At 31.4% G+C, this 13,371-nt stretch overlaps 1 protein-coding gene across 1 annotated transcript in view; it reads left to right on the plus strand.

Moving 5' to 3' along the window:
- LOC129221580 (type 1 phosphatidylinositol 4,5-bisphosphate 4-phosphatase-like) overlaps positions 1-11,204 on the plus strand; it is a 63,904-nt gene extending 52,700 nt beyond the window's left edge. The window contains exons 7-8 of the mRNA XM_054856086.1: positions 4,289-4,343; positions 6,893-11,204. Coding sequence (XP_054712061.1) covers positions 4,289-4,343; positions 6,893-6,978 — 141 coding nt within the window. The 3' untranslated portion in view covers positions 6,979-11,204. The remainder of the gene's footprint in view (positions 1-4,288; positions 4,344-6,892) is intronic.
- The last annotated feature ends 2,167 nt before the right edge of the window (positions 11,205-13,371 follow it).

Below are 13,371 nucleotides of genomic sequence, written 5' to 3' on the forward strand. Positions count from 1 at the left end.
GCATCACATGACTTCCTTTATGTAATTGTATGTTGTTATGTTATGTAAATGTATGACAATTTAATGTAATTTTCCTATTATTAGCAATTGTAGTGTGATTCAATAGTTTACTCTCTAAATATCACCAACAATGGCCAAATTGAAAACAGATTTAAAAAAAAAATCGCTAAATTTTTCGCTAAGTTGGCAACAAAATTTGGCGACCAAAAGACTGGTGATATATTGCCAAGTGTTAGCCAAATTATAACACCACTTGAGTTTACATCAAAATTAACAATGATTTCCCACCAAAAAAGGGCAAAAGACCCTTTTAGAAACACCTGAATGCAACCAAAAGGGGAGGTGCGCAACTAGACCCCACTAGGAGTCTACGTACCAAATTTCAATTTTCTAGGACATACCGTTCATGAGTTATGCAACATACATACGTGCATACAGACATCATGAAAAAACTCCTAGTAATTAACTCGGGAATTGTCAAAATGGATATTTCGCGTGTCTATATATTCTTAGGCACTTATCCACATGTGGTCGAGTTGAAAAAAAACTCAATATTTATTCGGGGGGTGAGTAAAATGGAAATTAAGATCGATTTTTGAGTGCAATTTTGTTTCGCAAATACAATACTTCCTTTTCTTTGTAAAAAGAAGCAAAAAACAAAGCTACTCTATTTTAGTATAAACTGAATTCTGAATGTTTTTTTATAACTGCATTAAAAAAAAAAAATCATTTGAAATATCTATATGGTAACAAACAAGAATACATATAATTAGTGTCTGAATGCCATATGGACATGCATAGAGCCTTCAGTCAGATGGGAGCCTTCAAAACTGAAAAGTTTTGTCAATAATGAACTTTTTGACTTGCCTGAGATGTATTTTTCTTCATAAGCTTATTTCTTAGCAGCAAAAAGGACACTTTTTTAACGGTATAACACAGTGGCTCCACAGTTTTGGTATCAGGGTTCCCCTTTCTCATAAATAGTTTTGCAACCCTCGTCAATTTTTACAGTACAACTTTGTAAAAGTTATCCTGTAGTTCCAATCCAATTATTTGTGTTACAAAATCAATGTCATAATTCATATAAAATAATTTTTATCCAGCATATTTATTTATTATTATGATTGTATTAAGAGTATTGATAATTTTAGTGCAATTAATAATTCTTTAAAAATAAAGAAATATAGATGTTTAAAATACAACACTGGTAAATTTAAATGCAATATTAATGCAATGGGGTAGTCTTGCTTTTGTGAGCAAAGTTTTGTCAAACAGTGATGGCATTGAAAATATATCTATGTTATTGAGTGTCCTGTCAAACCCAAATATTTGTGTATTTATGTTGTTTTATTCCGTCTTCTCTTAAATATTGCCCTTTTTACCCTTTTTCCATTTTTCTAAATAATTAAAAGGAAATAATTTCTTTATCCCTACAGAATGTGATTAAGATTTATCCCAGAACTGTGTTTTGTTGAAATAAAATGCTCATTGCGTAAAACTTAACACATCTAAAACATTTTTTGCACGCTTTTCCATTTTTTTCATTGGTGCATTGAAATTATTGAGCGGTACTGTACATGAAAAAAGTTTCTTAATTCACTTTTATCATACCGGATCCCTTTTCCATCCGGGCACCATTGCTGTTGTACCCCTTAGCCTCCTCTAAGTGTAATATTAAATAATAAGGGGGGGGGGGCTTAGGAGTGTCCTCCGGGAATTTCTCCAAATTAAGTCCTCAAAACCTAGTTTAAGGCTGCCTTTGGTAACATGAAAGGTGGTCTTGACCTTATGACCATAAATCTTAAAATAGAATAGATGTGCCTTCTCCCCACTTTTCTCCTCAGAGCGCGCGTCAACATCCCCCGTTGGACATCACGTGATCAAGGGACACCCCTCACAAGAAACTGTTTTCCTTATCGAAGAGAATTACTTTGCTCCGCGATCATTTGCACAATTAAGGGAAATTAAAGCATTTAACCCATGGGTTGAATGCTTTAAGGGTTAAACCCCCCTTTAAGTATGGGTTAAATTAAAGCATTTTACCCAATATTAAAGAAAAAGGGAACACTCTGTCCCTCACGTAACACCTCATATTTTTCACTAAAAGTAATAATTAAAAAAGGTAACACTTTTTTCATTAAGATATCGCAAATGTATTTGTTGTACTTTTGCAAAAAATGTTCTTTGTTACCTTTTTAAGTTATTACTTTTTAATGAAATGCAGGACAAAATGACAGTTTTTCATGGAATGGTTCATTAGATATTTTTCCAATCATAACTTTTGAAGCAGGCGCACAAGCTATTTAAACCGGTTTTCAATTGCTTTAAATACTGAGTAGAAATAGACGTCTTCAAAAATCTTAAACAAAAATTAATCTTATAAATTTTCTTTTATTTCAATCAAATTTTTCAAATACAGATAAATAGTTTCAATGCGTGCTTTTTCCCATAACTTTTGAAGCCAGTGCAACAATTTAACATAAAACCCTATCTAAAACCATAAACCAATTAGAAATACAAATGTAAATAGTATCGAATATCAACTCAATTAAATAATATTCTAACATTCGCATGCGTTTCGCACCAACACTATATTAGCCACACCAATAACTTTGGTTTGTTCCTAATTTTTAAGCAACTTCAGTGTTTTCTGTTTTTTTTAAGTACTCAGAAAATAAATTCATTTGCAATTATAAACTACATGAATGGTCATTTGACTTCCGCCCCCTCCCATATTTTTCTTTTCTCTTTTTTTTTTCGTCCACAGAATATGATAATTTTGACAATTTAAACTTGAGGGTGAAGAAAACTAGTGATTATTGTCCCTTAACAATATTAATTTTGATACTTTCCTACTTATTGGTCTTTGTGAATTATTTTCATTGTTTGAATTGACTGCGCGATACATTCTAACGCTTAAATATTTAGTAACGATTAATTTTATAAACTTTTTAACAAGAAAATCTGCTGCTTCTGTTTCCAACATATGCTTATTTAAACTTAGAAAAACGGAATTCGAAATTTTTCTCATAACTTTTGTGGTCTCATGAGTAACATTATATTTTTATGTTTTACTCCCAAAACTTTTTCACATTTTTGCTCAGTTGTTCTTCACAAATGTACATATTTCAATGGCTGCAATCTTGCAATACATGAATGTGTCTTAAAATTCTTAAATTTTATTAGGTCTATTTTTTGATTTGTTGTAGTTAAGACTGTGTTGCAGTCGTCGCAGTTCACAACAGAGTGCACTTGCCGGACAAAAAATCCAGCATAGTCAGAAACATCATTAATTAACTACGTCATGTTAATTGAGATGATTTCTGAATTTTCCAAATCGTCGTCAAAGGAATCGGTAGAACTCTTAGGCTTTCTTTCAAAGAATTTTTGTTACGCTTCAAATTTAATCTTAGCATTTGAAGGTGTTCAAAATCAGGCAATTTGAAGAACTGGACTCTTTAAATTTCCGTATGAATGAATAATCTTTTTTTCGCACTTCGAAATTGTCAGACGATTATTGTTGAATCCCCCCTCATAACCTGATTGCACTGAAAAAAGTTTCAAGGTGATCCTGAGTAAGCTTATAAGTCATTACGCACCTATATACTTTTCATATGTTCCCAGCACACTTTTCATAAAAATTAGAAAAACCTAAAATTTCAATTTTTCGCGGGCATACTATAACTAATTTTCCATCGCTTGTTTTTAGTGATTTAATATAATGCTCGCCATCTACAGTAAATTGCTTAAAATATTCTTAATTTCAACTCTGCATGGGGACTTTTTTTTTGCCTTTCGCAGAAAGAAAGATTTCTGTTACTCACTATGTCTTTATTTTTTAATAAAATTCATCAAATCCTCTTTCGCTAGAAAATCTCAGATTCACACATATAGAGATTTCTCACATAAGTATAATGAAAATCTTCAGACAATCCTGGACTTTTAACGACGCTTCGCATTGTTATGTCGTTATATCACTGCTGCCCGAGAAGAGGGAGACACAATGTCCCTTGATCACGTGATTCTCGGAAGAATCATGATGACCCCACTTTCTCCGGGCGAAATGCGCTGCGCTGTAGGAGAAGGGCCTATCTATCCCTTTTAAAGATCTATGCTTATGACCTTCTGGATTCATTCCTTCTGTTTGTATATGTTTCTCAATATGTCTTATGATTTTCAAAACATAAACATTTGAGAAGTTTTTTTTCAAGTTTATTTTAGCATTCTTTAATAATGAACAATGAGTGTATCCATGAATTCTAATTTCAACTTTTTTTCCTGTTTTTAGTTAGGAACAATATTCACAGTAAAACAAAATGGAGGAATAATAGTTGTATATACTGGTAAGTAAAGGACAGCTTGTTTTCAAAAAGTAATTTTTTTATTCAGTCAATAGGGAAGAATGCCTGCTTCAGGGGTCTGGCCAGAGGATATTTGGGTCCGTTAACGGACCCTTCACAAAAATCCGATCAACCAAAACGGACCTTTCACAAAATCCCGATCAACCAAAACGGACCCTTCACAAAATTCTGATAAACAAGAACGAATCTTTCACGAGTAGTTTATTGAAAGAGCAAATCTGAAAGCAAAATAACGCATATTTCCGTGGATAAAAATGATAATTTTTGGAACCTTTTTTGAAGTCAAATTAAAAAGGATCAGCTTACACAAAATCTGCTAATTTTGCAAAAAGAAAAAAAAAATTGTCACTCTTGTGATGCTCTGATGCTCCTTCAAGCGATAAATAATTGCTACTGCCAAATAAATATAATGCTTGTTGTTTGTTTCTTGGAAAGAAATTAACAGCTGAAAATAAGTTTAGTCTTAAATAATTTTGTTTGCTTTATCACAGCTAATTAGCAGCTTTGTTGTAAACTTTTCTGAAAATGCGTTGGTAAGCACTCCCCCCCCCCCGCTCATGATTTAATGAACAATAATTATAATAATATATATCTGTGAAATGAACTTAGAACTGCAAAGGGATAGCAAGGGTTGGGGAAAAATATGATCGCTTCAGATAGGGTTACCAACTTCAAAATTATTGCCATTTACCGTCTGGCGTTAAACCTTTATAATGACTTGAATAGAAAATATTCTCATCATTTTACCAGCTTGTCAATATTTGCGTTTTTATGTTGCTATGCGATGTTTAACTGTTATTTTGGGAGAAAATTATATAGGTTTGTTTTTTCGATGCTAACAAGGATGATTAACTTGCCTTTTAATAAACTGTTTTACTTGCCTTTTTTTTTTCTTGAAATGTCTACATTTTGAAAAATACAATCTTTTAACATCCGATATAAGAATCATATTTTGTTCTTTTTTCAAGCTAACTTCGCTTTATTAGGATGCAAATAAATGAAAAGTCTCTACTTTTGTTAGAACACGCATTTCAAGTTTTTAAAGCAAAATTCCATTTTCTTTATGAGTCAAAAATTAAAATGCTGAATTGATGGTTTAATTTTATTTTTGCTTCAACTGTGTCCACAGATATTAATGATATGTTTATCGTAGGACTCTAAAATGCAATTTAAAAATAATTTTATCAAAAATATTTCTTTTACAAGCCGTTTTTATACCTTTAATGCCTTCACTTTGAGAATTGCGATCTTTTGCATCCGCTGTGGGAATCCGATTTTTTGAATTTTTGATGTTTAATATGCTTTGTTAAAAAGTAAACAAATAAAATCTCCTTTTATTTTTGTTAAAATCACGGAATTTATAAGTTTTAAACAAAATTCTGTGCTTTTTAAGAGTGTCTTTGGTCAAAAAGTTAAATGCTTAAACCCCTCGTCTGAATTTTATTTATTTATTTATTTTGTTACAATTATTTTAAATGCTGTACAGAAATATTATTAGTATAATTTAACATAATGTAGAATGGTAGATAAATATTGCTACTTAAGGGAGCAATGCCCCCCCCCCCGCCAAATACTAGAAAAACACCCCAGAATGATATTCTCAACATAGAAGAGGAAAATACTCTACTTTAAGTTTAAATTATGCAGTTTGTGCCCGCTCTAAATTCTAAAATTTCGATTTAACATTTTTTTTTTTGCAAAATTATTTGATTTTTCACAAAATTAATTCATTTTTCACAAAATTATTTTACTTTTCATAAAAAACGGACCCTGTAAAAAATCCTGGACAGACCCCTGTGCTTAGTGTGTAATTTGCAGATTTTAATACTGTTTCATTTTTTCATCAGAAATTCAACTCTAACCATTAAATTATTGTTAGAATCTGGAATGATTTAATAATTAAATTCTTTTACGGTATTGATCCTCTGACTGCTTATCTTAACATATTCAACAACAAAATTTGCACTTTTCCCAATCTCCACTCATTTTTTCTCTTTTTTTAAAAGACAGGACACCCCTGATTTTTTTTCTAGTGTTTGAATTGGTAAATTGTTTTATTGACCAACGTTGTGTAAATTTTTGAAAGTAAAAAGGAAAAAACAAAAAAAGAATCTATGGTTGAAAAGAAATTAAAAAGCCATATGTGAACTTTTATTTACATGCAGGTTTGTAATGTGCATTTTAAAAAAAATATGGTTTTTGAAACAGTTTTAGCAAGATGCAGTCAGAGAGACCTAAAATTAGTATTTCTTCATAAGTTTAAAGCATTTTAGTTTGTATTCTAACAATATCAAAAATGAAGACATAGACTTTGTCTTATCTCAGAAAACTCAAAAATTCTGTATGGTGCACCTTGGGGTTCATTTTGTTCTTTCTTTAATCTTAAAATAAGATTTTACAAGTATTTTTTTAAATGATTTTACTTGTTTAAATTTTCAACTTATGGCTCCAAATTTTAAGTTTGCTTGTGGTTGCTTGTGGATGTGTTTTCCGTTTTGGTATTTAAAAATAATATTGCCATTTCTTTTCAGGTGCTTTTCTTCTGTCAATTTTGTTTTTTATTCGTGCAATTTATTACTTCACAATGAAAGTTAGCAGCATCGAAGGACCTGTTTAGTACACTGTAATTCTGATGCTTCAAATCGAAGTTTTTCTACAGCATTGACAAGATTGTAAGCTGCACAATTTTAATTGGATACTTTTGAACTACTCCAAGTGCTTTAGTTTATAACTGTGCCATTTCCTAAGAATGTCCTTTATCTTCTAATGTAAGTTAAGAATTGCATGACAGTTAATTGTTAAATTTAAAGGGGAAAAAAATGCTTGCAATTTGGAGTTATTTTTATAATAAATTTGATATTAAGCCATGAAGATGTAAAGTTTTGTAAACATATTCCATAAAGAGAAAAAATGGTAACCAATTCTTTCCACTGAAAATCTGAAGAGAATCTATATTATTCCCTATAGTCATTTATATTAGATTTACCTCTTCTGTGGCACTTCATGAATAATTTCCTCTGAGACTGAATTGAATAGGCTAGTACGCAAAAGCATAAATCAATGTGTAATTGTAAACATCGCTGATGTGTTCGTTCTTTTTTCAAATTTTAGAAATCATAAGTTATTTTCATAAAAGTAGTTTTGACTATAAATATAGTAATAAAACCTTAAACTCAGGCATACTCTAATTTCAAATTTCAAATTAAGTACGTTTTAGTGAAAAAATTGCTGCCATTTGTTCTGCAACAAATGCTATTAACCCAATTCATTGCTAGTTGAGTGCAGTAGAATGCTTCCCTAATACCATGTGTGCAAAGTTGGAAATACTAAAATTGGAGTTATCTATATTTAATTTCTTTTAAGGTAATACATGAAAAATGAGTGATAGTTGATTATAAGACATTAATGAAATAAAATAATTACAACGTTATTACTAATAATATTGTAAATCATTTGAAAAACAAGCATAATTCTCATGAAAGTTGGGCTAGTTTTTAGATTGAATCCATTTTTCAAAAACTGCAGTCAAAAAATAAAATGCGATTTTGCACCATGCAGTACCAGAGAGCAATTAATCTACTGTAAACCAAACACTCATATCTTCCATATAGGAACTTACCATGTCATGTATATTGTCTAGGATGTATATTTGAGATATTTTTGACAGACAAATGACAGGCACTTCACTAGTGCAGAAGGGGTTAAGCATCTTAAGTCAAATAATGCAAGTTATTTTTATCAATGTTTTACTTCAAATCCTTTCTTTTTTCTTATTTTATTTATTTATTTATTTTTTTGAGAATTATATTAAATTTTACTTTTATGCTGGAAGATCTAGATCAAAACACAGAAATTCTTGATAAGAAAGAAAATTTATCCATTTTAAAGGAATTAGTCATTTTTAAATATGTATTATAGGATTTTCCCCCTTCTTCCTAAACCAATTGTAGTTTTCACATTATGGAAAAAATATTTTGATTTTTAATGCAGTTCAAAATTTTGATGCCCACATTCTTTCGTCTTGTTGGTTGACTTCACGTCTTGTGAAAATCTAATTATGGGAAATCTACATTTAATCAAACACACACTGACATGATATCTTGAATCATTTACATTATTTGAAACCTTGATCTGAAAACTTTTTTCTTTTCTTTCTGTATTTAGTGTGCAATTGCTTGAGTGCTCAGTAAGCACTCTTAAATGTGCTAAATCTTCTTAAGTCAAACATTCTGGTTTATATTTTGTTTATGTAAGGAAGTGGCAAGCACTTTCAAATTTTTGCATTGAGGTTTTGTTTATGTGTAAAACTGCATAAGTCATTTGAAAATAAACAGCAAATCTGTTAACTTTTTCTTTTCCTATGAAAATAAAAAAAAATATTCAATTTACATCTCTTGAAATTATTATCGGAATCAAATTGTTAATATTCAGTGTTTATAATTTATATTTAAGGAGTGGTTTCAAATTTTGTGTGAGAGAGAGAGAGAGAGTGCATATTGGTAAACAAAACAATTGCTGCACTGGGTGAATGAGAAATTAGATGGGAAATTCTCTATTCAACTTAATTTTAGTAAGGTGAAAATTGATTGCTGGGTAAAAATAACTGAAACAAAGTTTGCGTGACGTGAATTGAAATTAAAAGTCGTTCAGCAGTAGCTGCATCATGAAAAGATATATTTTTAAGGCTTGATTGATCATCTTTGGTACTTCCAGCAGTTTCTTAAATTTAGTAATAATGTTCCCTCAAGTAACTTTTTACGGAAAAAATTAGAAAACTGTCAAGTATTGGTTTAAATTATAGCCTGTAACAAAAAAATATGCTAATTTTATCACTTTAAAATGAGTACATGCAAGTTAACAAAAAACTTGAAGCTTGAGAATAATTTTATTAATATTTATTTAGTGTAATTGCAGTTGTATTGGTAAAATTGAGTCTGGCAGATTTACAGTCTACTCAAGGGGATGGCAGTTGAAAACCGTAAAAGTTATATTTCTCCCCTCAAACTTGTCATGTAGGGGGGGGGAATCAATTGCCCCCCCCCCCGATCCTGTAATACTACTTGCACCCTATCGCCCCTCACGAACGTATCGCCCTCTTGAAGTGTTAAATCTCCCCTTCGGGGCTATCCCCCCAGGATTGGAAACCACTGTTCTAAGTCGTTGCAAAATGTATTATCATACCAGTATAGTGTAGTTCATGGAAGAAAAAGGTTGAAAGACACATATAGAAATATAAACATTATTAAAGTTAAAAAAAGGGGGGGGGGTGAGCTTGGGTTCAAATTAAAAAGTGGGTAACGCTGTCCATCCTCGACTACACTAACTGTCTAAACTTTAAAACAAATTTTTGGAATTTACTTGATTGAAATTAGTAGCGATAGCTAGTAATTCCTTCAATTCTATATTATTGGTTTTACAAAATTACGGTCAGCCCCACCGCCCCCCTAATAAATCTGCCACTGAATTGAATACTTCTTTCTGTATTTCTCTTTGTGAAAACAAGATTTGTACCTTAGTTTTGCACTTGCATCATATTTTTGATTACATGCTTAATTTTGTAGATTTTAATAAAGTAAGCCTTTAAGAATATTAATTTATTTTTTGAGGTGGTGAGCGTAGATTACTTTTTAACTGTGACTATTTTCACTTATTTAGGTGAAAGTTATTCTAAAAGCCCCTGATGCATGCATTTGTAATTGCAAACATGTAATAAACACTGTATCAAGTGTTATAGACCGTAAAAGCGTACAAGTCCTCTTTATTTTTTGAGCTCCTAATAAATAATTCCGATGAAATATAAATTAGTTATCAAATATTAATGAACTAATATATTAAAATAATTATTTGATATGCATTTTTTAAATACATTGTTGATTAATTTTTGCAAACAACATAATAAACACAACTTTTAAAGGCTATTTTCCCACTTGATTACATGTCCTGGAACCACCTTTGCCTTGACCATGTCCCTCCCCGACACACAGATGCAAAATAAGTGGTTTGAAAAAATTTTACTTGTCATGTGGAAGGTTACTTAAAACATCTATGTATGAATTTAATCTTCTCAGCTGTTTTTAATGTACAATTTAGATTGCATTTTGCTCAAAAAAAAAAAAAAAAAAAAACAAACTCTGAAATAAATGGAAGCAACATAATTTTTCTTTCTTCCTATTTTTGTAAAAAGATTTGATGCAAATTACATTTGTGTGTGTGCGATGTGTGTGTTAACATAAAGTTCAGCGCTTAATTTGATTTTTGTATGATTTTATATTAAATTTGGAGGAATCAGTGGGTTGTATGCGACCTACAGGCCTCAGATTGAGTATTGTTGGTGTAGAGCATTCTTAAGTTTCTAAACTTAATGTGTATGGTGCAATCATCTACCTACATCAACCTCATGGGGAATAAATGAGCAGTTTCCATTTACCCCATACTCTCTCCCCTCCCCACCTATGAATATTTATTAGCTGAAATTCTGCTCGATATGTGCTCCAGTACTTACCTTCCATTGTTGTGTCTAGTTACTGAGACTTAACTGTATTTTTAAAAATTGAAACTCATTTCAGTATATTCTTCACTATGCAAGGGAAAAAAAACAATAAAATAAATAAAGAATTAAGTCGTCATCTGTTCTGTTATGAATTTATTCTATTAATTGTAAGAGTATTTAAAATCATGCAAGTTAACAAAAAACTTGAAGCTTGAGAATAATTTTATTAATATTTATTTAGTGTAATTGCAGTTGTATTGGTAAAATTGAGTCTGGCAGATTTACAGTCTACTCAAGGGGATGGCAGTTGAAAACCGTAAAAGTTATATTTCTCCCCTCAAACTTGTCATGTAGGGGGGGGGGAATCAATTGCCCCCCCCCCCGATCCTGTAATACTACTTGCACCCTATCGCCCCTCACGAACTTATCGCCCTCTTGAAGTGTTAAATCTCCCCTTCGGGGCTATCCCCCCAGGATTGGAAACCACTGTTCTAAGTCGTTGCAAAATGTATTATCATACCAGTATAGTGTAGTTCATGGAAGAAAAAGGTTGAAAGACACATATAGAAATATAAACATTATTAAAGTTAAAAAAAGGGGGGGGGGTGAGCTTGGGTTCAAATTAAAAAGTGGGTAACGCTGTCCATCCTCGACTACACTAACTGTCTAAACTTTAAAACAAATTTTTGGAATTTACTTGATTGAAATTAGTAGCGATAGCTAGTAATTCCTTCAATTCTATATTATTGGTTTTACAAAATTACGGTCAGCCCCACCGCCCCCCTAATAAATCTGCCACTGAATTGAATACTTCTTTCTGTATTTCTCTTTGTGAAAACAAGATTTGTACCTTAGTTTTGCACTTGCATCATATTTTTGATTACATGCTTAATTTTGTAGATTTTAATAAAGTAAGCCTTTAAGAATATTAATTTATTTTTTGAGGTGGTGAGCGTAGATTACTTTTTAACTGTGACTATTTTCACTTATTTAGGTGAAAGTTATTCTAAAAGCCCCTGATGCATGCATTTGTAATTGCAAACATGTAATAAACACTGTATCAAGTGTTATAGACCGTAAAAGCGTACAAGTCCTCTTTATTTTTTGAGCTCCTAATAAATAATTCCGATGAAATATAAATTAGTTATCAAATATTAATGAACTAATATATTAAAATAATTATTTGATATGCATTTTTTAAATACATTGTTGATTAATTTTTGCAAACAACATAATAAACACAACTTTTAAAGGCTATTTTCCCACTTGATTACATGTCCTGGAACCACCTTTGCCTTGACCATGTCCCTCCCCGACACACAGATGCAAAATAAGTGGTTTGAAAAAATTTTACTTGTCATGTGGAAGGTTACTTAAAACATCTATGTATGAATTTAATCTTCTCAGCTGTTTTTAATGTACAATTTAGATTGCATTTTGCTCAAAAAAAAAAAAAAAAAAAAACAAACTCTGAAATAAATGGAAGCAACATAATTTTTCTTTCTTCCTATTTTTGTAAAAAGATTTGATGCAAATTACATTTGTGTGTGTGCGATGTGTGTGTTAACATAAAGTTCAGCGCTTAATTTGATTTTTGTATGATTTTATATTAAATTTGGAGGAATCAGTGGGTTGTATGCGACCTACAGGCCTCAGATTGAGTATTGTTGGTGTAGAGCATTCTTAAGTTTCTAAACTTAATGTGTATGGTGCAATCATCTACCTACATCAACCTCATGGGGAATAAATGAGCAGTTTCCATTTACCCCATACTCTCTCCCCTCCCCACCTATGAATATTTATTAGCTGAAATTCTGCTCGATATGTGCTCCAGTACTTACCTTCCATTGTTGTGTCTAGTTACTGAGACTTAACTGTATTTTTAAAAATTGAAACTCATTTCAGTATATTCTTCACTATGCAAGGGAAAAAAAACAATAAAATAAATAAAGAATTAAGTCGTCATCTGTTCTGTTATGAATTTATTCTATTAATTGTAAGAGTATTTAAAATCATGCAAGTTAACAAAAAACTTGAAGCTTGAGAATAATTTTATTAATATTTATTTAGTGTAATTGCAGTTGTATTGGTAAAATTGAGTCTGGCAGATTTACAGTCTACTCAAGGGGATGGCAGTTGAAAACCGTAAAAGTTATATTTCTCCCCTCAAACTTGTCATGTAGGGGGGGGGGGAATCAATTGCCCCCCCCCGATCCTGTAATACTACTTGCACCCTATCGCCCCTCACGAACTTATCGCCCTCTTGAAGTGTTAAATCTCCCCTTCGGGGCTATCCCCCCAGGATTGGAAACCACTGTTCTAAGTCGTTGCAAAATGTATTATCATACCAGTATAGTGTAGTTCATGGAAGAAAAAGGTTGAAAGACACATATAGAAATATAAACATTATTAAAGTTAAAAAAAGGGGGGGGGGTGAGCTTGGGTTCAAATTAAAAAGTGGGTAACGCTGTCCATCCTCGACTACACTAACTGTCTAAACTTTAAAACAAATTTTTGGAA

This window comes from Uloborus diversus, chromosome 4, assembly GCF_026930045.1.
Source record: "Uloborus diversus isolate 005 chromosome 4, Udiv.v.3.1, whole genome shotgun sequence".
Lineage (NCBI taxonomy): Eukaryota > Metazoa > Arthropoda > Arachnida > Araneae > Uloboridae > Uloborus > Uloborus diversus.